General features: G+C 44.3%; 1 protein-coding gene across 18 annotated transcripts in view; it reads left to right on the forward strand.

Annotated features, from left to right (window-relative positions):
• The window catches only part of MAGI2 (membrane associated guanylate kinase, WW and PDZ domain containing 2), a 1,255,661-nt gene that overhangs the window by 1,097,732 nt on the left and 132,495 nt on the right, over positions 1–25,434 (forward strand). For all 18 annotated transcript variants that reach the window (XM_070617000.1, XM_070617003.1, XM_070616985.1 and 15 more), the window contains 3 exons: positions 2,398–2,489; positions 11,668–11,860; positions 18,163–18,411. In XM_070617000.1, the coding sequence (XP_070473101.1) occupies positions 2,398–2,489; positions 11,668–11,860; positions 18,163–18,411 (534 nt within the window). The remainder of the gene's footprint in view (positions 1–2,397; positions 2,490–11,667; positions 11,861–18,162; positions 18,412–25,434) is intronic.

Genomic DNA, 25,434 nt, shown 5'->3' on the forward strand with positions numbered 1-25,434 from the left:
GAGGACACATGCCCTTATAGCTGTTCTTCAGAGTTAAATAAAATTAACTAGCTAAAATCTATATTTTTCTACTTAAAAAAAAAGGAGTCCTGAGTCATTCTTTAAGCAAAAGCTTTCCAGTTTCCCAAATAAAATGGATCACAGAGTAGACTCCTTTTAGCGTTCCCCAGGCAACACTGGCACTAAAGCCATTGGAGGAACAGTTTCCCAGTTACCATACCCAGCAGCAAAGCAAAGTGAGAATGTTTACAAGAGTAGATGGAAAGTTCTGGTCAAGCATACGCTAAATCTATCATTTGGGGTCAAAAATATATCATGCTCTCTTTGTATCATTTTATGTGTATATGGTCTGGAGTCCTCTAAGCTTCAAGTAACCTAGAGAAGAGATTGCTGTGAGCAGTCATATCATAACCAACTTGTAGAGGTTTGAATGGTGGTTGGCATTATCTGTCATCTCCCCATGCCTTTCTGCCTCCCTCGGGAGAAGTACAGGTGTCTGCTATGATTTTGTAGGCCTGCTCCGCTTGCCTCTAGAGTGAGTCCCAAAGGCTTAGTACACGCCCCAATGTGTGATTTCATATATGATGCTGTAGACCCCAGAATCAACTGAGTTCACAAGTCAGTTGTGACTCCTAGAGTGTAGGACAAAGTGTTCCTTTTCCTTTTACCACCCGACTCTATTTAATAGGAATTGAATTCTTCTAAGTTCTCACATCTTTAAAATATGAATGATTACACAATTCATAAAGGATGACTAACGCATGGAGATCCAATTGGTTAGTCTTCTTTGAGTCTTATGTTAGTCAATGGAAAAGATTTCGGTTATATGTGGATCTGGTCACAAAAGGACGTGAATGTTCACGGAGTCATGCACAATATATACATGTACGTATACATGATTATGTGCCCGATTCAGCTTCTTTTTGAGAGCACTAGACACGCAATCAGCTTATGCCTACATTTCAGAAGTGAACGGCTTGCCTTTCATGTATCACTGGGAATGCACAGCCCAGGTTGGAGGGCACCAAGGCAAGACCAGTATCATTGTGCTTTGTTTACTGTGTCACTTCAGCAGCCCCACTTGCTACAGCGTCAGGAAAAGGTTCTCCTGACCGTCATTCATTGAGTCTATCTCTCAGTTATGACTGCTACTCTGTGTCCAAGTAGCTCATACATAGCTTCCTGTCCCATGAGGATTGTCCTCTGAAATCTCATCCCGATTCCCAAAATCATCCAGTTTAAGCAAGGAGAATTCAACTTAATACTTGCTTCTACCAATTCTTATACCTTTAAACCATTAAGGCCCGGAGACCACTAAATACTTCTTAAGCAAATGATGGCATTAATAAGTACTCCCCAAATTGCTGATCGTCCATGGACGTCCTAACAGTGGCCATGAAGGTAGGCACAACTCAGTGACGATTGAGGCGTTTAGCACTGAGGAAGGTTCAGAGGGCCAGGGTAGGGGTAAGTGTAAATCATATTCTCCTTAAAAAGTCCAAAGATTTCTTATAGTTTTAGTTTATTTGTTCTAGGGTTTAAAAAGATGACATTCAAGAGAGTTTCCCAGCTTATTTTTAAGTGCATTTCTGTTCTTTGAGCTGACTGCAGGAAAATATCCCTCTTCTAGTTTCTTTGGAATATGCTAGTGAGGTCAATTATAGTCTACTAGTGGCTTCCACTTTTTAAAATATTTGGGGGTAAGAGTTCACTTGGACCCAGGCAAAATTCTACCCCTAAATTATGAAAAACCTACAAGAATTTGTCGGAAAATAAAAACTTCACTTAAAACCCAATAGAGAAAAGTTTAAATTTTGCATTTTCTAATTTTTACAATTTTAAAAGAGACAACTTCTGTTATCCATACATTTATATCTGCCCCCCACCGCACACACACACAAACACACACACACACACTAAATTGGATGCGTCCAGGAATAAACAGATATTATTAAGTTACTAGGCGGTACTTTACCAAGTGGTTCCAGGACGTTACGATCTGTTCTCTCATACTTCTGAAACAATCGTTCTAGTCAGACAAAACATCCTCAAAGTGACAGCCAGTCTTCTTGAGGGCAATCTGAATGCTCTAAGAAAAATAAAGAATTATAGAGGCATCAATTTTTTTTTTCCACTCAGAAAATTCGTATAGTCCTTCTGCCGATGGTGATACCCTAGCCGTGCCCTTGGTTGGTCACTCTTAATCCTGAGACCACCTCGTTGTGGAATACCTACTTTTTTGTTACCATGTGTTTTTATCCTCTGTGCTCTCCACCGACTCTAACAGCACTCTCATTAATCACATCCACAAAATTAATTTATCGTCGGTGTGTTCAGTTCCTAAGGGGGTGGGCAGAAGGCAGGACTCATTACTCAATGGGATCTCCCTTATGCCAGGTCCAGATTACAAGGAGCTGGATGTTCACCTTCGCAGGATGGAGTCTGGATTTGGCTTCAGAATCCTCGGGGGCGACGAGCCTGGGCAGCCTGTAAGTGGAATCCTCTTTATTGCCACACTTTGTGCTCTGTTGTGTGTGTACGCATCGGGCGAAATATCATTCAGGGTGACATCCAAAGGGAAATCTTTCAGGACTCACATTAAAAAGTTTGAGGTTTGTTTTCTTCTTGCAATTTAAGTTCTCAAAACGTGCCAGTGTTTCCATGCCAATATATCATCATAAATCAATGCACATTACATTGAGGGGGGGATTACTCTTTCGTAGAATGAGTTGGATTCTTCTTGAATATTTCAATTAACTGCATTGGACCCTGATCTCTCTGGGCAGCAGCACACAGGTAAACACACAGCATGACAGAAGATACATGTGAAGAGGTGACTTGGAACAGCAGAATTATCTATATTTTCGATCAAAACTACAGGGGAGAGAAAACACAGGGATAAACAGAAGTGAAATGAAGCTCAGTGCTGCAGAATCGCACCCAGATTTGAATTAAGGGGTTACCATGAGAAGTCCACAATGTCGACTTCAGTTGGCACAATATTGAGAATTCAGGAAGGGCTCTGGAGATATCTTGATTATTGTACATCAAAGTGAAAGCATAAAATAACTGTATTCAGCAAAATACAGAAAACACAGCAAAGCTAGGTTTATGAGCGTATATTAAAATATTGGCCATAAAACACTCATTGTAAAAGATATCTTAAATGGTACTCAATGGGACTAAGTCAGGTCCATGAAAGGGTTGAGTAAGTGACACCCCATCCCAGCTCAGGAGCCTGTACCCTATTCTAGCTCAAGCAAGGGACTTAAGCTCGAAGCCTCAGTTCCCTCCTCTACAAGATGAGGATAACAGTAGTACTGTCTCACAGAGTTGCTTTAAGAATTAAAGAAGATAACGTATGTAAAGTTCTCGATATTGTGCCTGGATCGCATTAGGTGTTGAATAAGTGTTTACCATCTTCATCTCTCTTGTTGGTAGATTGTTCCAGAAAATAAAACTAGAACCACTGATGGGCAGAAATCTTCAGGAGAAAAAAGTTAATCTAACAAACGAAAGGAATCTATAAGAATTGAAACTGTCTCAAAGTGAAGGAGATTGTCTTAGTAGACAGTAAGCTCCTTCCCAGGAGAGGTCAATGAGAAGCATCCTCTACCCTACAAGATAAGTTGGACTGGATGAATAAAGGGGTCTCTTACTACAGAAAACTCCAAGAGGCTGAGCTTGGACTCCAAGGATGAGGGCACTCCGGGAAAAAAAGACTTATTTCCTAATTCCTGGGGACAAAATTAGGCAAAGTTCAATCAGAATGTCACTAAGTCCCCAGCAGCCAGAGAAGACGTGAAAGCGATTTGCCAAGGAGAACTGTCTGGATTTTCCCACTAGTGCTTTGGGAGGAAAGGGTGCTGAGGTGAAATACAGGGCTCCAGTAACTTCAGACTTAAATTAAAGCTCTGATGTCAGCGGGGGAAGAAAAACCTCAGTGGCATTTTTGCTCCCCTTCACAGAGTTGTTCCCTTCTCTCTGTCCCCTGATTCTGAGTTTTCCAGGGATCCTCAGTCACCTAGTCAGCTCTCTAGCCTCACTCATCTCTATAACTCATCTTGCTTTGTGTAGAGAGAATCAAAAATAGTATCAGGCCCCTTCACACATGTAAATATTTAACCTCCTGGCCTCTTGAGTGTGTTTATCTGACTTAGCCTCCTTCAGGATTGCTCTCTAAATTGTTCATACGTTTGTCTAGTTATCTTGATTGGTGGAATTTTAAACTCTTTCTAAGCTGGGACCTCGTCTTTCCCTTTTTATTCTCCTTTAGTGCCCCGTAAATGAGAAGTGTGCCATTACCCAGAGTTAGACAAACTCCAGGTGAAGGTCTGAGTCCTCCAAACTGCCAAGTCTGAGGGAAGAATCTCTGTAAGACTGCCCTCGCTTCAGACACCAGATGCAAATCTGGGGGTCCCCACAGACTCCCTCGGGTTCGATAATTCACTAGAACAACTCATAGAACTCAGGAAGTGCTCTGCTCGTGATTACAGTTTTATTATAGTGAAAGTGAAAGGGTACAAATTAGAACCAGCCGAAAGAAGAGGCACATGGGACAAAGGCTAGAAGGGTTCTAAATGTGAAGCTTCCATTGTCCTCAGAGATGTATTACCCATGATGCACAGAGCTTTGGCAACCAGCGATGCTCATCCAAGTTTTGGTGTCCACAGTTTTTATTGGGGTTTCATCATGCGGGCATGATTGATGGAATCATTGCCCAAGTGGTTGAACTCAATCTCCAGCCCCCTTTCCCTCCCAGAGGTCAGGCTACTACCACGTGGCTCAAAGGCCCAACCCTCTAATTACTTGCCCCATCATTCTGGCGTGGTCAGCCCCCACCCTAAGACTGTTGGTGTGGCTGGCTCCACCCTGCGTCATCTCCGTAGCATGAACTATCAAGTGCCCACCATGAGTCTCTTCACTGGCATAAATGCTCAGGTATGGTCCAAGGGGCTCACCATGGACAACAAGGACACTCCTGTGCCAAGGGTCTGGAGGTCACCTTTCAGGAAAGGCCAGACTCTCTTTGGGCTGAGGCCAGACTCTTTATTACACAGCCGTATGCTTCAAAGACACCAAATGAAGGAGACAAAACAAAACCATGTCTAAAATAAAATAGCACTTTAAGATGATCTTTATAGCATTTTGTGGGATACTGGGCACTGAGACTTTCGTAGGGCATTTAAGGGTAAATTCATATAGAACCCACTGCACGCACACTAACATAATGCCCCAAACTTAGCAACTTAAGTGATCTCCTGCAGAAAGATGAGGTCCCTGTTTGTCCCAGAATGCACTGACTGACATGCTTCTTTTCCCTGACCAGTCTGTGAGCTCCTTGAAGGCAAGGACCGTGTTCTGATGGTGTGTATGTCTTCCAAGCCTAGCATAGAGCCTGGCACAATAAATATTTGCTAAATGGATAAAGTCCTCTTCATCAAAACAAAACTGTCACCTGAGCTTCTGAGAACAAGTAATGACTTGGGGTTTACATATGTTGAGGCCTCTATATCCTACAGGCTCTGCAGAGTTGAAATGGCCCCATCCTAGAAGCAGCGATGGGGTCCCGGCAGCCCTACAACATGTTTTGTTAGCTCCTCCAATATGTTTAAATTCCTGCACACCAACTAATTTCACATTTTTAAAAGTTAAGATTTCTATCTTCTCTTGAAAAATACAAGCAGCAACATCGAGCCTGCCTTTCTCCACGATGACCGCTGGCTGGAGCTAAGCAGTGGTCCCTTTTGGGCTGAGCATGGCCACAGCCCCGCAAGCTCCCTAATGCCTGTGTTACTTATTTTGTCTACCGTCTCTGAGGCTCCCATCCCAGGGGATTAGATTGAAAGAGATGGGAAAGATAAATATTTTATGCAAAAGGAACCTCCAACCAGGGCCAGATCATGGTTTGTATAGGCCCTAAGCCCTGAAAATATTATCAGGTCCCTTCTCTATACAAATACGAACAAAAGATTAAACTATAAAATAAATGTGAGTGAAAACAGCAAAGTTCCAATTCTTCCTGTGATGTTTACTTCAATGCCATCTCTGAAATATAAAGTTCTTACTTTGTTGGACTCTCCCTAGGCTCATGCTTTGTCTGCTTTGGGGATTAACCAGCCCCCTACTTGGGAAATATCATCTTCCCCTGTTTCCCCTTCCCCAGAGGTAGAAGGGGTTGCATGCCAGAGTCACAGGGACAACACAGTCTCAGATGGCACAAGAAGGGAGAGGTCGGGATGAACCCTGCCTGGCACAGAAGCAATAGAATGTGACCCACAGGGAACACGTGTTGCTCAAAAGGAAGCTCGAGTGTGTGAATGCAGCCACGGTCACCACGCAGCCTCAGGACAGCTTTCTGCCTGGATGGGGCCCAGATTCCTGGCTTCCCAGCCTTTCTGAATGTTGGCTTTGCATTCCTGACTCCTTTCTCCCCTCCAGTGGGCAGGCATCAAGGATTTATGATAAGTCTCCTCAGATTACGTGGATTGCTGGGGTTATCTCATTGTGTTTATTTAAATTTATTCTGGTTCATGCCTTCATTTGAATGATTTAAGACACACTCATGCTGCAAGTTACTGTTTTGACATTCAAGCCATAAAGCAGATGCCTAAATCTCCCGGAAGCAAGCAAAGCCAGAAAATAGTGAGTCTTGAAGACCAGAATGTTCCACCTCAGGAAGTCTATGTCAGGAAGAGAGACTCTGCTTTAAAGATCTCCCATCAGCCTGTCCTTCCTGTTTTCCTCTGTTGTGAGTCCAGAGATAACGTACAGACAAAATGCACTAGCCTCACTTAATTGCTCATGTGCTGCAAAGGGAGAAGCGCGTGAGGTGACGTGGTCCCCAACCACAGGAGGTCTCGTAGATTACCAGACGGGTTTCTGCCTCCATCTATACGAAATGCTATTGACCTCTCGGGGTGCACATGAAAGACGACAACACTGCTTTTTGAAATGATGAACAGCAGGCCTCCCGCTCAAACAAAGCATACAGACATTTTTCCTACAAGAGAAAATACTTTTCACAGTCAAATAACAATAGAAATAGAAAGAAATGAAAAATTGCCAGAAAGGAACTAAAATGGGATATCCAGCTGTGAGCTGAAAAGACATGGAAAGGCATCAAGATGGAAAGATTTGAAAACAATGCAGTGGGAAAAGGCCTGTGCAGAGAAGAATTGTTCTAAGAGAGAGAGGTAGTGACAGACATACTCCTTGGCATGGGAGTGCAGGGCAAGTTTCAGAAGGCAGGAGTCTGAAATCAGCTTGCCGCATTGTCAAGTGGCTCCGGGCTGTAGTTACTGCAGATCAGATTTCTGGGGTTAGACTAACATTAGGTAGCACAGGGGAACATTAAAGGAGTTAAAAAGGCTTCCGAAGTGGTTTTGGTTTTGTTTGTTTTTGTTTTATTTTATTTTTTTGGTGAGGAAGATTGGCCCTGAGCTAACATCTGTGCCCATCTTCCTCTATTTTATATGTGGGATGCTTGCCACAGCATGGCTTCATGAGCAGTGTGTAGGTCCATGCCCAGGATTCGAACCTGTGAACCCCAGGCTGCTGAAGCAGAATGCATGAACCTAACCACTACACCACTGGGCCGGCCCTTTGTTTTCTTTTTTGTGTTAGTTTTTCCCCCTCGCTTACTGTGATATCAGCTACTTGAATGTGAATTGCCGTTATTTCACTTCATGTCCTCTGTTGTGCTCCGTGCTCTCACAGCCTGTAAGATGAAGTGGAGCTGTGGAGTTGTTTAGATTCTTTTGCTTTTTAGAGAAGGCAATGAGAAAAATAAGGCCATGGGTCAGTTGTTCATAGGGTGGGAGGGCAATATTTCTCCCTCTGTTTTGCCACAAAGCTCTCCCTTCAGGGCCAAAGCAAGAGAGGCAGGATGAAGAATTCTGAGGGCAATGAGAAAACTGATGAGCCGAATGAAAGGTCCGCAGAGGCTGAAGGATCCATTGAGGTCAGAGAGAGGTGATGAGTGAGGCAAGGCCACTGATGGCTGGGAATGCTCGCTGGCCAGACTACCCAAGGGTTGGCAAGACTGGTAGGAAAATGCAGTCTGATGGGCACAGGGAGCCCAGACCATGCACTCAGGGCAGAGGCCTCAGTGGAACTGGAAAGTGACCCCCGCGATGGGGCAGGGAGCTCCGGCCAGCAGACTTGGAACATGACCAGAAAGACCACAGACCCTGTGGCCTTTGGATCAAGTGGGAATACTGGGAACCTTGCTACCCAAAGGGTGATAGATCTAGAGACCAGAAGCATCCAACGTCTCCTGGGAGCTCGGTAAACATGCAGAATCTCAGGCTCCACCCCAGGGCTGCAGAATCGGGTACTCAGGGGCAGGTCCAGAGCTCTGTTCTAATGAGCTCACTGGGCAATTCATGTGCACCCTAAAGTTTGAGAACTACTGACTTAAATGATGAGATATCCTGAGGCAGGTTCCCAAGAACTTAAGTGCACCTGAGAATGTGTATACATTGGGAAGCCGTATGAGTTCCAGTGCAACAAGGAATCAGAGATTAGCTGGTCCCTGCGGTTATGGTGGCAGACAGGAGATAAAGTAATAGGATGTGTTGAGTGTACAAAGCATATTCGAATTAAGGGAAAAAAAGTTGTGGATTTTTTCCTGAATAGAGAGACATGTAGAGCTAGCTCTGTGTGAGCAGTGAAATAGAAGGCATAATGGCCAAAGGCTAAGGGAGCAACAGCAGCTTGAGAGCAGAAACAGTGACAGTGGGTGTGGTCAGCCTCTTCCCAGCCAAGGCAGCAGCTCCTGTGGATGGAGCAAAAGGACCGAATAGACATCGCTAGCGGACCAACAGCTCTAATGCCTGCCCCAGTGTACCACTCTCAGTTCCGTTCGAGCCTGTTGAATAGCTATGGCAACCTCTTTTTTGAAACAAGGTAGAGATGGATTGTATACTGCATTTATATAAAAATATATATACACATAATCATTACATACCACTATATAATAAATTATATTGAAGTATTATACTGAAAATACTGTTTATTTAGAAATAATATGTGAGTTGATAGAACAAACTAAAGTTTGAAGATTAAACCTTCAGGTTTAAAAAAACATGTGTCCAGTGAACCTCACTCTTTGATCAAATGTCAACTTCTCCATGAGGTCACTCTCACCAGCCCTGACACCACCTCGGCCACATGACTGACACCCACCCGTTACTCCACCTTGCTCTATTTTTTCCATAGTACATACTTGCTAGCAACCAACATAATTTACACATTTATTGTTGGCTGACCACTAGAATGGAGACTCTATAGAGCAGAGATTTTTTATTATTCACTGATGAGTTCCTAGCATCCTGGAGTGTTCCTGGGCTCCAGGAATATTTGCTGGATAAATGAGTTAGTAAGGAGAGGACCTCACGTCACAGCAGTCCAGCAGAAATCAGACGTTTTACTGGGATTTTCCTGCACGGATGATACTAACTAAACTGGTAGCACAGAAGATAACTTCGAGATTATTTGTATATCTTTGCTGTTGTCCTATAGCAAGAGAGGAACAGGAATTTTCCAGCGTGACGTTTTGTTTGTACGATTTTTGTAGAGGGCCCAGTTGCACTCGTGGTTCACTCAGTTGTAGCCTAGTTTTTGGTTCACTTTCATCAGTTAGAATCAGAACTATAGCTTAAATCTGATAACTAAGCAGCCAAGAAGTTCACCAGCCATCTTTTTCGCTAGCCAGCTATAAACCCTCCCACTAAAGCGTACAGGAAATCTAAAGGTTGAAGCATTTCCTTTGGGCTCACCCAGCTAAACGAAGCTTTTCATGGGGCAGTGGAGAAACATAAACATTTGACTGGCTTTTCCACAAAGCACTTACCAAATCTTTGAAGGGCCCCTTGGCGGGTTGAGTTTTTTGAAGAATGGATTGGAACATCTTCAGAAGGAAACTCATAAATTCAGGTTGGCATGACAGTAAGGGAAAATGGAGAATGTCCGAAGCATGCCGACTGCTGGACTATAGCAGCAGGCTCAGAGGGTCGCAGGAAGGAGCCGTGCTGTACAGCCAACCCAAGGCGGGAAATGTGAGGCCTTTCCCGTGCCAGCAATGAGGAATCGCTCCTCAGAGCACTAGTATTCGAAGTGGAGACAAATCTACTCCCCACCTCACCCCACCCCACCTCCCAGAAATAGGAGAAAAGCAGCTGTGGTGGTGGGATAATGAGAGCTATGCATGGACCAAGGCTATGAAGTCCTCAGGGAAAAAGATAACTCTTCAGACTATAATTTTGCTTACACTTGAGAAGTCCTGGGCATTCAGATCTGGCCGCCATGCTGACAGGCCGCACCGAGCAGTGTGACCCAGTAGGAAACAGTCGTTCTGCCACCAAACTTAGAAGACATGCAAGCCCACAGGTCACGACAGAGCAGCCCTGCTGATTAGCTGGAATCCACAGATCTGGAGTTTGGAAGAAATTGTTGTGCCTGGAAGAAATCAATCTGTGAGCAGGGGATCATTTTATAAAGACTTAAAATAAAATCTAGCACGTAGCCTCTGTAATATTATCAGACTAATGGTAGCCACCACCTTCAGATGCTGTGCGACTCAGCCACTGGCGAAAGACTAGAGGTGTCTGTTGACCAGGAGTCGGAAAAATTGTTTGTAGGTTAAAAAGCAAAACTAAAATATTTTGTACCGTTGTCTTTCCTCTGAAAAAGAAAAAGAAGCCTTGCTAATGGAATCTAATTTGAGTGTTTCTAATGGGAAGTGGGGAACCTTATGTTAGGCCTTTCACGACCGTCCCTGGTTTGGGGAATTACAAGACACGCATTTCCCAGGTGTGTACCTCCTTGTTTTCCAGTCTGGTGGCCACCTAAGCAGCCGTAGCACTTCAGGAGACAGGCAGGACTGAGAGCATCCTCTGTGCCAGGGCTGGGCTCGAAGGAAGTAGTCAAAGGAACGGGGCAACCATCTGGAGGTTTGACTGAGATTTTTTAAGTCAGCTGGCCAGAAAAGTCAAGTCTGAGTTTTACTTTGCTTTGTTTTTCTTTCTCCTTACCTCCAGTCTTTCAAAGCAAAGCAAAAAAAAAAAACTTTGAACCTGGAGCAGAGTTTAATACTGTACAGCAGCCAGCTTCGCCTGACATTTTTGAGCATTCGCTATGAGCCACAAGCAAGGTTAAACACCTCACATGCATCATGTCATTCAGTCGTTCCAACAACTCCATAAAGTAGTCCTTTTACTTTATTTCCCCATTTTACAGGTGAGAAAACCTACTCCCAGAGGCTAAGAAGCTTTGCCCAAGGCCACAGAAATAAGAAGCAGAGCCAGGATTCAAGCCTCGACTTGTTTCAACTCAGAGCTCATGCATGGTGGCCAATAGTATCAGATTATTTGGTGTTAGAATTTTCCTTAAGGGAGATAACTTACGAGCCAGTAGCAAGTGTCCCCCAAACTTCATGGCCATCAGCAGCGAGTTCAAAAGATTTACTTCTCTAGAAAGAGTTAGCAACCTGGACAAGTTGGAAGGCCATGCCATCAGACTCTCATTTCTCATTTTTCAAGTACATGCTCAAGTTTGGGGCAAGGGAGAGAATGTGGGAATGAAATCGTCCACCAAAGTACACACAGATATATAAAGAAAAACGTCTGAAACATAAACGTCCTTTCCTTCTCATTGCTTCTCCAGATTCTGATTGGAGCCGTCATTGCCATGGGCTCTGCCGACAGAGACGGCCGCCTACACCCAGGAGATGAGCTCGTCTACGTGGACGGGATCCCAGTCGCTGGCAAGACCCACCGCTATGTCATCGACCTTATGCACCACGCGGCCCGGAACGGGCAGGTCAACCTCACTGTGAGAAGAAAGGTGCTATGTGGAGGTATGTCACTCGAGCAGCTGTGAGATTTGGGGGTGAGGTGGTGAGATGCTTTTCTGAGACATGGTAAGGACATTTGACACAAAATTTTAAATCGGTTCCTGTATTACATGAGGGAGAAAACCCAACCTCGATATTCCAAATGGAACTCTGACTTTGAAAGTGCAGATTTTCGCCTCACTGGTCCAATTCCAGGCAGGCTTTGAGCCTACATTTTCAGTGTAGTCATTAAAAATTTCTAGCAAGGCCTGGGGCTAATGTAAGATATGTCTGCTCTTTGCTCTTGGGTAGATGCTAGTTATCAGAAGAACATTATAGTAGTGGAAAACATGGCTCTTGAAAATGTTCCTCATAGTGTTTAAAACCAAGAACTGCAGAATTTTGATACCGTAGTAAGGCAACTAGGATGGAAAATTAGCTTTTATTGCAGGGCCTGATAAAAGGTAACAATAAAACTATTGCCCTGATTTGGAAAAATACAGCTGTATATCATTCTGAGAAAACAAAACTCATATAACTCCTGACTTATGAAATACATAAATTAGAAGTAATTATTCCCTTTACAGCCATTTTCCCAGCTTCGTAAAAGAACCCACCAAAGACGTACTTATAGGAGTCAGCCCTCATGGTCATAATATGACTCAATTTCTCTCTCTTCACCGTCTCAACCCCCCGAAAGAGATTTATAACTTTAGGGAATATGTCTGTTACAAGCATTGCATCATTCTTTATAATCTGAGCCCTCAGTAGCATTGAGAATATAGTCCCAGACTGCCTGCTCCTTACCCTGTGAATCACAGGGACGCCCAGCAGCCTGCTGGCCTCTCTGCTCAGCCCCTCACTGCTCCTCCTACAGAACGATCAATGCTCGAGTTGGGAGGGACCTTAGTGACTCCAGCTTTGCCATGTTACAGATGAGGAAACTGAGGCCCAGAGGTTCGGTAGCTTGCCCAGAAGTCTGCAGGGAGTCAGTGACAATGCAAAGACCCTTATCTCCCCGGCCAGGGCTTATTTTTTATGCCACTTTAAGTGCCTCTCCCCATTCTACCACCATCCCCACTCCCCGTGAATTCAAAGATGTTAGACCAACCTTTAGCAAATGTTGCTCCCTAACGTATGTGCTATTTCTATAACTCATTTGAATCAAAAAAAGGGCCACCAGCTAATCAGAGGCTGTGGGTGACTACAGAGGATAAGGTCTATTAGTCAAACAGAAAATCCTTTTTTGTTTGAGTCTTCTGGAAACTAGACTTTGAGCAAGGGCAATCACTTAAAAGGGCAAGTCAGAAGAATTGTCAGCCCTCACCGGTAGAGACTGCTATATATCTTGTATCATTTTTTAGGTTTTGCTAAAAGGTTTCATTCGTCTTCAGCAATTCATGGCACATCACTTGACCCAAGAAGTAAAACACCTTGAATTATGCCTTCTCCTTGGGCGAGATGCCAGGAGGAAGACAGCGTTCACTTGGTGCTTGGTGAACATTTAACTGTCTCTCTCCCTGCAGAGTGATTTTTAATAAAAAAGTTTGTTGTGCTATATGTTCTGTAACCCAAAGATAAATTAGAAAGATACCTAATTTACAAAGAAATACGTTGCAAAGTGCAAAACCAATGCACCGACATAATTTCATGCTCCCCTTGCCACCGGCCGATTATTGCAAATTAAATTTTGTTCTAATCAACCTGAGCTATTGGAGTGTGTGCCAAATGCTGCAAAAACGTATCCTTGCAATTTGTGGATCTTGTGACTTCTGTGAAGATGCTCTGTGCTGCAGTTCTGACCAACTTTTACTCAGTTGGGCTTTTAAGCGCATTTAATTTTTGAAAATGTTCTGCTGCAGACTTCTCATTCACACTAGGAGAGCTTCCAAGTTAATTCAGCCCACTCTTCCTTGAAAGCTTTCTCAGTATTGAAAATGATTAAGTTCAGCAAAGGATACTTTGGTAATAAAGTAAATCCCTCGAAATAGGATAGAACAAATTTTTAAAAAGACATAGAAAGACAGCCTTTCTCCATAGCTGCCATTTCTCCAGCAGGGAGAAGGGACAGCTACTAATGGATGTGACAGTGAAGATGCCTTCTGCAGGGTTGTTGCTTTCATTATTATCATCCTTTCCTAAGCAAGGCAGTGGGAGGTGCAAGCCTGGCTTGTGATAAGATAGTTCAAAGCTGAAAGGAAGCAAACAATCAGCTTGTGAAGAGACAGATGAGCAAGAAGAAGGATGGTATTGCCACCTTCTTGCACAAGGAGCAATAATATGGAGCAAAAGCTGGGAAGAAGGGAGGTTAGAGAGATTACCCCCTTCAGCCTTGTGCTTGCCTCGGCTCATACAAATGCCGTGCCACGTCTCAGAAGACACTGGGCCCTGGCTTCCTAGTTGAGGCTCAAGAAAAAAATAAATCCATTAGGAGAGATACAGACTGATGAGTTACATTGGGCAAAAATGAGAATAACACAAACACCTGCTCCAGGTATTAAAATATTAAAAAGTGTACACACGAAAGATAGAAAGGCAGAATTTTCAATTAGGCGGCGGTAAACTGATCCTCAAAAATGAGAAATTGTGGAGCAAAGGAAGAAAAGGTCCAGTAACGCACCCAGCTTTATTTACCAGATTATTTTAGCGCAAATCTTGCTCCTTAAACTAGTTTTGAGAGATGTCTTATCGAGGGCGCCAATGTTGAGGGTTTATTTCCCAAGGACAGTGGAAGAGTGGCTTTAATTATTACACTGAAAGTATAAATATTTATCTATTTAGTAGCTCGGCTTTGAGTCGTTCAACCTAAGGACACGTTATTTTGAATACACGCTGTTCATCTAAGAGAAGGGTGTCTCTGAGGAATTTCCTAAAGCATAAATCTAGAACCAAAGTGAAAGAAAGTTTTAGAACTTAATCCAAACACGTTAGAGATCATCTTAAAGCTCTCGGCATCTTCTCTCTAACACCTAAGGGAGAGTGATTCTGGCCTAATGCCGAGAAAAGGAAGGTCTTTGTGGCAGCTGCGTAAACAATTTAGCCATTGTGTAGGCTGATGGCAGATTCCCTGGTCCTGGTCGCTACACTCTTTGTCAATTCTAAACAAATTCCCTTATTCTTTGTCTACAAGCATGTCACCTATTTAAATAAGTCATCTGTCTTGATGAGTATAAACCAGGAGTGCACAAGCTCACATGTCTGCAGGCAGGCCAGCCCCTAACGTCAGCAGGGCCTCAGCCTTGGGCTGCCCTGCTCCATCAGGCATGTCAGGCTCTGTCCACACGCGTACCCCCGTGTCTCAGCCATGCCCATCTGCAGTGCTGTCCTCCTCCTGGGGGACAGTCCTGAGAGGTGGCCCAGGCACACTCTGGAAGCAGGCAAGTTCTGTTGGGTTCCAGAACCCTAGAGTCCTGATACCCAGTATATGATCTAGAAGGAAAACAGGGGCTCTGTTGATCAAGCGCTTTTTCGTACTCCTCACTCTAGGGGTAAATGAGCAAATTGGGAATTTGCAAGAGCGCTGAGGAGAGGTTGGGATTGTGGTGACTCGCAACCCACATGCTGCCCAGTCACGGGGGCAGCCATTGGCCAGCGCTGGCTGGTTATTAGCAAATATTTCAAGAGAAACTGGAGATCCGCATTTCCGTAAAGTCTCCCTGTTTAAAAACATTGGCAATTAATTTCAATAATTATTAAACAAAGTATAGGTCCATACTGGGCGGGAATAATAAACGGGTCTGCAGGCCAGGAGCAGCCCCTGGCCGATAGTTGACTGTTCTAGGTGAAACCATCTCACCCGGAAGGCATTATCGATGACTCCTGCCTTCCCAAATGGGGACCCTCTCCCAGGCAGCAGAGGGTTCATTTCCACTATCTTACCCTAAAAATTAATTATTTGACGTGAGTAGATACAAAGTGACTGAATTCTGCACATCCATTTACATGGGAGCCAGAAGGGTGAGTCAGGGATGGTGGAAGTTAGTGAATTAAAAAAAAAATTACACATGGTATTTAGTCACTTTATAACATTTTACCCTATTTTTCTAAAACAACACTGTTTGCGCCCTGTACCAGGAGGGGTTGTAGACAGCAGACAGTCTCTCTGGACCTAGAGCCAGCCGAGGAGGAAAACAATGTGGAGTCCATTCTACCCCTCAAAGTCTGTCACGGGAAGTCATCCTAACTCCCTGACTTTAGATGTGCTCATGTTGTCAACGATGAAGAACTTTGTTCTGGAGGTTGAAAGAGAAGTCCAAACGCAGCAGAAAAGTATCTGCTAATGTATTTGACTCTCTCACTGACCCAGGGACCACTCTCGGTGACTTAGTCCACGATTTTCTTTCTCCCTCCAGAACCTGGAGCACAGCCACTCCCAGCCATTTACCGGAAAGACAGATAATTTTGCTTTGTTGCCGCTTTACTGACAACCACAGCTCTCAACCCCCTAAAGTATGACAGCCAGAAAATGAGATCTCTCTTGTCACTGCCTATGACATTTAGTTAGTGATTTGGTCCAATAACTCCGAGAGATTTTCAATTTAATGTTGCAGCGTAATTGTTTGTTTTTCTTCCTCCTATCTCTAATCATTTTATTTCCGACTTACACAAGGACTGATGAAGGACGTGTACGTCACCAAGACAATAACGGCTTGTCTGTGGATGATATTCTCCGGCAGGGTGGGTGTATTTTACGGGCTGTCTTACGTTCTGGTTGAAAAGAAGGAAAGGCTTTGACGTTGACGTCTGATTCTTTTATGACCTGAGTACATTTCTTACAGGTGAAAAGCCTCCATTTGTTTTCTTTTAGTAAAAGTTGATTAATTGAATCTGAAAGAAAACTTCAAATTTCTCAAATGATAACAAGCAGCAGCCTGGGTCTTATTCATTCTGTAATTACAAACAAGGAATGAATACATTTTTGTAAGGCCATCCTTGAATCTGTGTATGTGAGTAAATGCAGCTCCGTTTTCTTTAGGTCTCAGTATAACAAAACATCTCTTGTAGTCCGTGTTCTTTCTTCCTGATCTTTGAAATGAAAAGATTTTTGGAATGAAATGATTTTTCATTGCAGAATGGAATTGCAGTTTATAAAGTTAAGAGCCCTCGTTGGAACTTTTGCTAATTATTTTTAACTTGCCACATGAGACCTCTTCCAGAGCTCTAAATAGGAGACCATATCTAGTCACACGAAAGGGAATCATTAATTGTGATTATTTTCCATCTTATTATTTCTCTGTTCCATAAACATCTTTTGAGTACACTCTTCAAATTGCAAGATGGGGATGAAACAGCCCTATTTCTAATTTCAGTATTGTAGGTGCCCACGTCAGTTCCTTGAATCAGAATACCAAAACCTGAGGATTAAATTAAAATCACAAAATTCTTTCTGGTTGACAGATCAACTTTCATTTTAAAAACCAGCTTCTCTTGGCTGCCAACTTTCTATCATTTCTCCCTGTAAACACACTTGCTTTCTCCTGGAACTATTAGTCTGGTTGTCTGGTTGATAATAGAGTACATTTGGTAATAATACAGAATGTAAATGAGCAAGGCTGCCATCACCTCCCTTAGCGATTCAAAATCCATCCTTCCTTAGCCTGATATCCTTGCTAGACTGAATCTCAGAGTGAGCAGACTACTTTAAGAAGTGTGTGTCCCACCTACAAGAAGTAAATTAACACTTGTGGGATAACAGAATATCACAAAATTAAATAAAACCATGGCTCTTCAGTGAAATCATGATAGGTCACTTTACGTGGACTTGCCCTGGCTCTTAGCCCCACTTACAATACCTCTACAACAACATTTCTCAAAGTGCAGCCTGAAACCTCGTCCAGATTCCTGTGCCCAATCTTCCTTAGATCTACTGAGACAACTTTCCATGGGTGGCCCCTGAAGATGCATACTTTTTTACAAGTTGTTTAAGTAATACTTACACGCAGTACAGTTTAAGATTCTGTCCACTTGTTTCGTGATCTTCTTCCATCCATGATTACTATGCAACTAAGAAGCTCGATATCTAATACTAGGCATTGTCCTGGGGTTTACAGTCTTAACAAGAGGAAGATATAAACGAGCAGCAGCACAGAGGAAGCTGATGAGAGGTTTTGCCTGTGTTTGCTGTGAGGGGTAGAATGGGGCCAAGATGTCGGGGGCTCCGTAGCAAGGTTTGTAGGACTTCAACTGCTCTGCACATCTCGGGGGAATGGACGCCAGTCAATCAGCCTTGTAACGAGGCCAGGGTCTAGAACAGTGCCCGGTACACAGGAGGCACTCCTCAAGACCCTTGTTAGATAACCGAGTGCCTTGTATGATGTATATTCCAGGGGAGCCCTGCCCAGAGGACGGGAGGAGTCCAGGCTCCGTGTCAACCCACCACAGCTCTCCACGGAGTGACTACGCAACCTATGCCAACAGCAACCACGCCGCCCCCAGTAGCAACGCCTCTCCTCCTGAAGGCTTCGCCTCCCACAGCCTGCAGACCAGCGATGTGGTCATTCACCGCAAAGAGAACGAAGGCTTTGGCTTTGTCATCATCAGCTCCCTGAACAGGCCTGAGTCTGGATCCACTATCAGTAAGTGACTTCTCCACCTGCCTTTGAATAAGACGTCTTGTTTTCATTTGTTCTGGTGGTGGGGATACTGGGCAAGCAGATCAGAGGACTATTGTAGACGTACTGTGGAGCCTCAAAGTTGCAGGCTATGGCATGAATAAGGCATCCTTAACACTGGTTGGCCAAAGGTTGTTGACCTTTGGCTCCGGAAAAATGCAAGGCTACAATGAATGCCCCCCAACCCCATAACTCCCATAAAAGCTCTTCATTCACTTTAAACTGGGAAGAGGGAAAAACAGAGTGATGTGGGAGTGTTGACGTGAGGGGAGGGTCACTCCTGTTCAATAGAATGAAGCGAGACATGCAAAGGGTCTGGGGAAAAGCAGTCCAGGCAGAAGCCTTAAGACAGGAGGGAGCTGAGCATTCGGGAAATATACAGAAGCCCCATATGGCTGTGGCGTAGTGAGCGAGGGAGAGCAGTGTGAGACCAAGACGTAGGACTGGGCTCGAGCTGGGCACACAGGGCGTCACAGTCTGTTGGGAAGAAGTGTGGTTGGTGGTCTAAGTCCATGGAAACCGCTAGAGGGTTTTAAGCAGTGGATGGAAATCTGACTTACTTCTTTAAAAGATGAGTCCAGCTGCTTGTAGGAAACGAAATCAGCAAGAAGAGGGCCAGAATGAAAGCATGAGGCAGGGGAGGCCATTAGAACAGCCGTGTGGGTGCAGAGATCCCATGCCTTCCACTAGGGTAGTCATGGTGGGTTGGGGGAGAAGTAGATGACTTCCACTTCCACCTTCCTCCAAATCTAAGTTCTCTGAGTCTGTACAACAGGTGATCTCAGAGGTCGTGTTTCTCTTCCAATTGGTCCTCTTTGTAGATTCTCAGGCTTCTTTATTGGTTTTCCTTTCAGCAACACTATTCCAGAAGTCACTCAGCAGCCAGCAAGCAGTGAGACAGAAGAGACAATAGAAAACTTTTCATTTTTCATGTTGAAGTGATTTAGCCCAAAAGGTTGTAGATAGAAACACCAGAATAGAGAGCATTAAGAGAAAAAATAATCGACTCATGTTGTGGTCCTAAAATTCTTATAAATTATGGTTGTTTCCAGCACACAGGAGGGGAATGTCAAACATTACTCAAGAGATCAAATGATTGGGGCCGGCCCTGTGGTGTAATGGTTAAGTTCCATGCACTCCGCTTCGGTGGCCCAGATTTGCAGGTTCAGATCCCAGGCATGGACCTATACCACTCATCAGCCATGCTGTGGTGGTTTCCCACATACAAAATAGAGGAAGACTGGCACAGATGTTAGCTCAGGGCTAATCTTCCTCAAGCAAAAAAAGAGGAAGACTGGCAACAGATAGCTAGCTCAGGGCTAATCTTCCTCAAGCAAAAAAAAGAAAGAAATCAAATGATTGAGAATGAATAAGAAGTTTATGATAAACTTAATGTTATCAAAACACGACCAATGGAGAGAATTGCCCTACTTAGCCTTACCTTTGACAGATTCCAGAATGAAAACTGTGGAAGCATTAGACCTTGGTGAATATGTGCAGAAGCTAAATTACATACATCTGAAAGTACGGTTTGTCTTCATGATAAGCTGAAGAAATAAATCCAATCTTTAAGCATGAAGTAAAAGCAGGATTCTGTCAGTACAATGGATTCACCAAGATTAAAGGACACAAGACTGAAGATTTTCATGAATTATATAAACAGCCTTCCAATAATTTACACGTGGAGAGAATGTTCGTAGACAGTTTTTGTAGCTATTCCAGTCATTCAAATTGTTTATTGGGGCAGGATACCTAAAGGACTGGAATAAAAATGACAGGTATACTACCACAATGAAAGTGTTAAGGATGTATTTAGGGTCTCAGCTTTATTTGAAGTGTGACAGCATTATTGCTAAATGTATAGGAGAACGTGTGTGTGTGTATACACACATGGGTGTACGCGCATGCACTTCCTACATAAGAAAACCACAAATGCTTTTCCTATTTTTTGCAAATAAAATCCATGTATAGGTATATTTGGAAAACAGCAGGTACAAATGCTTACAATTAACATATGAATCTTTCTTCCTACCAAGAGACATTAGACTGACTTCAAAAGAGTAATTTTACCATTTTCCAAATGGTATTACCGTGGTTCCCCCTTATCTGTGGTTTCTTTTCCATGGTCCCATGGTCACACAAATGTTAAGTGGAAAATTCCTGAAATAGACACTTCGTAAGTTTTAAATTGTGCACCATTCTGATGGACATGATGAAATCTCTTGCTGACCAGCCCAGAACGTGAATTACCCCTCTGTCCAACGTATCCACCAAGGATATGCTACCTGCCCGCCCTTTAGTCACTTAGCAACCTCCTCAGTTATCAGATCCACTGTCATGGTATCACGGTGCTTGTGTTCAAGTCACCCTTATTTTCCTGAATAATGGCCCCAAAGTGCAAGTGTAGTGACTCTGGCATTTTAGATACGCCAGAGAGAAGCCGTAAAGTGCTTCCTTTAGGTGAAAAGGTGAAAGTTCTCAATAAGGAAAGAAAAAAAATCATATGCTGAGGTTGCTAAGATCTACGGTAAGAATGAATCTTCCATCCATGAAATTGTGAAGAAGAAAAAAGAAATCTGTGTTAGTTTTGCTGTCGCACCTCAAACTGCAAAAGTTACAGCCTCAGTGCATGATAAGTGCTTAGTCTAGGAAAAAACATGGTATATATGGGGTTCGGAACTATCTGTGGTTTCAGGCATCCACTGAGGGTCTTAAAAAGTATCACCCAAGGATAAAAGGGACTACTGTATTTTACATCACCCTAGAGAATGGAAATACATTCTAGAGTTCATGTTTCCTGGTTTCTTTTCTCACATATTCATTTCTTTTCAGTTTAGGAGTTTGAAACGCAGGTTGCCCCCATGTTCTGTGGGAAGAGCAGCTCTCCCACCAATGGCACATAGCGTTTATAGTACATAATTTGCAGCATACATCTAAAAGTTTTCCAGACCTGAGGCTGTTTCATGCTTAACCTCTGTAATAACTATGAGCTCTAGTTTTGAAGAGAAATGCTAAGTGCCTCATGAATGATGAAGGGCCATCCTTGTGCCAGGTCTCCATTGTCAGAATAGCAAGGGATCTTGGGCTCTGTGAGACCAGGAGATATCTCAGGTGCTCCAGAGTCGCAGTCGTTCCCGGGGCTTGTGTCATTTCCTCTTCATGTCTTACCTGAGCCCCACGATCTTGAACACATTCTTGGGTTTCTCCTGGCTGCTGAAGCCTTCTCGTGGCAGACAGAGAGCTGTGGCGTCTCTGGCAGGGGCACCATCACCTTTAGGCCAGGGAGCCGTGTGGTCCACAGTCCAGGTGCAGCAAGCACACTCCCTGGATTTCAAACCTGGCTGCATCATTTACCAGCTGTGTGACCTTGAGGAGTGACATGACCTCTTTTGGCTTCAGTTTCTTTGGTTGTAAAGGGGAGATACTTTTAATACCTATGTGGTTGAGTTGTTATGAGAGTTAAACAAATTAAAACAGTACTGGCTCAGGGTAAGCATTATATGTGTCCTTGTTGCTGTCTCGACCTCCATCCCCACTAGGAATTCCATCAGCTCCCTCTTCTCAGAAAGTGCAGAGTTCACGCTGGCTATCAGTTCAGTCAGCCATTCGTCAGAGCCCCCCAGTTGCCCAGAGCAGCTAAATCTGGGTGGCAAATGAGCATCTCTGATGGCCAGCTCCCCCTTCCCACAGGCTGACCTTCCAGGAGCCCCGTCTTCCCACCACCCACCCCCTGCAGCCTGGTCAGCGATGGGGCCTAGAGCAGTGGCCGCCACACCAGTCCAGCTGAGTGTGCTTTCCCTGAGGCTTCAGGCTGGACGTCTCCTCGGCACTCACCAGCCAATAAACTAGAAAAGTCATGGAAAACACCAAAATTCAGGCTCGGGGCTGTGTCTTTTAGAATCTCCCTGCAAACATTATGTCTCTAATTGAATATATCAGAAAAGAGAGGAGAGGTGGAAAGCCCAAATGTCAACCTCTCCACGCTGCAGATAGAGAGAGAACGACCTTCCACAGCTTCCCCAGCCCAGGCAGCAGCCTTGCCAGGAATGCCAGATGTTCAACCAATTGAAAACTTGGAGGGTGAGTTTCCTGGCCTATTATTGCCTGGCATTCAGTAGAGCTGTTTACCAAAACCTCACGTATTTTTTTCAAAATATTGTTTCTCCCAAAAATAAAGAAAAAAAAATTTTTATGTCAATGGTATAACTAAAGAGGATACTGCTTCCTCCCAAAGCCAGTGACTGACGAGGCCAACTATTGCTTAGGAGGAAACAAGATTCCTAGAAACCTTCTATCGGAGGTGCAGGAATATCCTTCTTGAAGTGAGAAAGGCAAGATTCCTGAGCATTTTTGTCCCATTATCCAAAATATTAAGTATTTTTTTCAGACTGTAAAATTGGACCTAAGGGAAGACAAAGTGGTTTCCAGACTGGAGCCTAGGATAAGAGTGCACTGTCACAGGCAATTGCATCTAAAATCCTTAAAAAGATTCGAACAAAGATTTATATACAAAGATGTTCATTGCCATCTTATCGATAAACACAGAAAGTTGGAAGTAATGTTAGAAGCTTCTCCAAAACTGGAAACTTTGGTATCTTTGGGAAGTTCGAGGCATTTGCTGCCATTGAGTAGCTGAGTCTGTGTACACAGGATAAAGGAGACTCAGGGTGGATCCACTGCTTGCTCTGTAGAAATGTCCCAGTGACCATGTGCGGTGGGGTTGTGAGGTTGGTCTTTGGGCCACTCCAGCTCGAAGTCTGATTCTCGACTTCCGGGTTTTCCTGCAGACCTGTAACCTGCCCTTCCTGCTCGTTACCCCCAAATCTGCTTCTGCTCCAGAGGTCCCCAAGAAGGGTTTTGGCACAAGTAATGAAATCAAAGTGACCTTTAGTCTCCTGTGTTTCTACAGTTTGTGAGGAAGCTTATGTTGGAATGTATGGGGTAGACGTACCTGGGCAGCTTGGACATCAGTGGTGGAGGTGGCAGGCTGTTGAGGGAATTTATAAACATAGATGCAGGCCCATGACAAGCTGGAAGGTGGAACATGTTCAGGACAGCAGCCATAGCAGCCATCTAAGCAGCCAACAGTGGGGGAACCAGCACGCAACCCTTCCTTCCTTCATTTGTATTGTCCCAACAGCACTGAGTCGGTTCTCTGTAGGGATGGGCCTCAGAAGCTACAGAATCGGGGGGCCTTGCTGGAGGAGGGTGAGTGTGAAGTGACCCGATATTGGGGTGGCGGAGGAGGGGAGCAAGATAACTGGATTGAGACGGAAGACTAGAGAAAGAGTCCGCCGTGAGTCCTGATGCGTGTGTTGGATGGCGGCTCTTACCTTTCCACAGTGCTGGGTGATGGGCAGGCGCCCCTGCAGCCCATCTGGGCAGATGGTGAGGGCTGGGGCCCTCAGGGAACCCCCTGAGCAGGCCAGAGTCCCCATCTAAGGAAGAGGGTCAGTGAGCCAGGAGCCACTACTCCCATACCCCCCTCGACCACTGGCCATTGGCCTTACCTTGTACATCAGAATTCTGCACACCCTTCAAGTCACTCTTAGCCTACAGAGGAGCCAAAAGAGAGGGAAGAAAAGGAAATGATGCAGCTCATCAGCGATCAGCATGCTGCTGGCTTCTTAACAGTCTTTCAGCTCTGTACTAGTGCTGAAAATCTCTTTTTCCACATATGTCCTTTCTCTGGCATAGGTTGGAGTACAGACTTAGTCATTGCTGACCTTTCCCTAAGGTCAACTGCAATCCGATGTCCTAGGACGGAGTTTGTTATCTTTGGTAAAATACCCTGGTGACTTTCTCAAAGTCCTTGATGATGTCCATAGGCTCAAGTTTAACAGTGATTCTCGAGATTCAAAAGCTTGGCTAGCAGATCTTTTATGACATTTTTAAGCATAGTTCCCGGAAAAGGATGAAACAAAACTGAACAAGTGTTCCCATCAATACTTACCCCCATAACCGTGAAGCCACGAGCAGTCATTTGAACCACGGGGAGGTACAAATTAAAACCAAAGCCATGGTTTCTGTAGTCTTGGCGAATACAAGGAGATTTACACTAAATTGAAAGGGCATCGGGCAACAAGCCCAAGCTCCCTCCAGCTTATGCACTAACCACTGCGTCCCTTGAGCGAGTCAAGGGTCTTCCTGTGCCCCTTCCTCTTCTACAATCTAAGGGAAGATGCCTTCACAGCCTCTTCCAGCTCTAAATTACGTGAGGCCATGAATTAGCATGGAAAATGAGGTAGTGGGTTAGTGTTGTCTGTGTGAAAAGGCTTGGGTAAATTTGAGGCCTGGATCATATTTTTCATGGGCTTAAGCTATCATTTTAAACCTTCATAACTTTCACTTTTGCTTATGTTTTGAAAGTGGCTCCTAACACTTTTAGCTCCTCTGTCCCACTCAACCTCTGTCAAGAAATGATCTGAAACAAGCACTTAAATACACTAAACCAGCTCCCCTTTCAAGGCAGTTTACGGCGGTGTTCCCCGCTCTTTTTCACTTCACAGCACACTTGTAAAGGGATCACATTTTTATAACACAGTGAGAGGAAAGGAATGAGGCTGCTGGAGGCAAAGGGCAACTCCCCAGGGAACCCTACCCCCAGACCTCACCCTCCCCTCCTCGGGAGGCATGGCTGTCTTGGCACACCTGTAACCTGGCCCTCTCCTCTTAATGACCCCTGGTTGCAAAGTGAACCCTCCAAATGTCAGCCACCAGTGAGCACCTCCTCTTACATGGTATTGCTTTGGGTTGTGGCAGTGGATTTTTTTCAAGCCTCCTTACTGAGATTTGTTCACACATCACCTTAAAGACACACATAATTGGTGCAACTGGTGCTGACGCTGGGACCTTGGCCTTCTCTAAATCATTGTAAACGTTGGCTTATCGGTGCTCCACCCCCAAAAGTCACTGCTGGAAAGTGACTCAGGTCGTACCCATGCAATTGAACACGGGAATTAGAAAGCGAGTCCCATTCCTCTATTT

The sequence above is a fragment of the Equus przewalskii genome, chromosome 4 (genome assembly GCF_037783145.1).
Source record: "Equus przewalskii isolate Varuska chromosome 4, EquPr2, whole genome shotgun sequence".
NCBI lineage: Eukaryota > Metazoa > Chordata > Mammalia > Perissodactyla > Equidae > Equus > Equus przewalskii.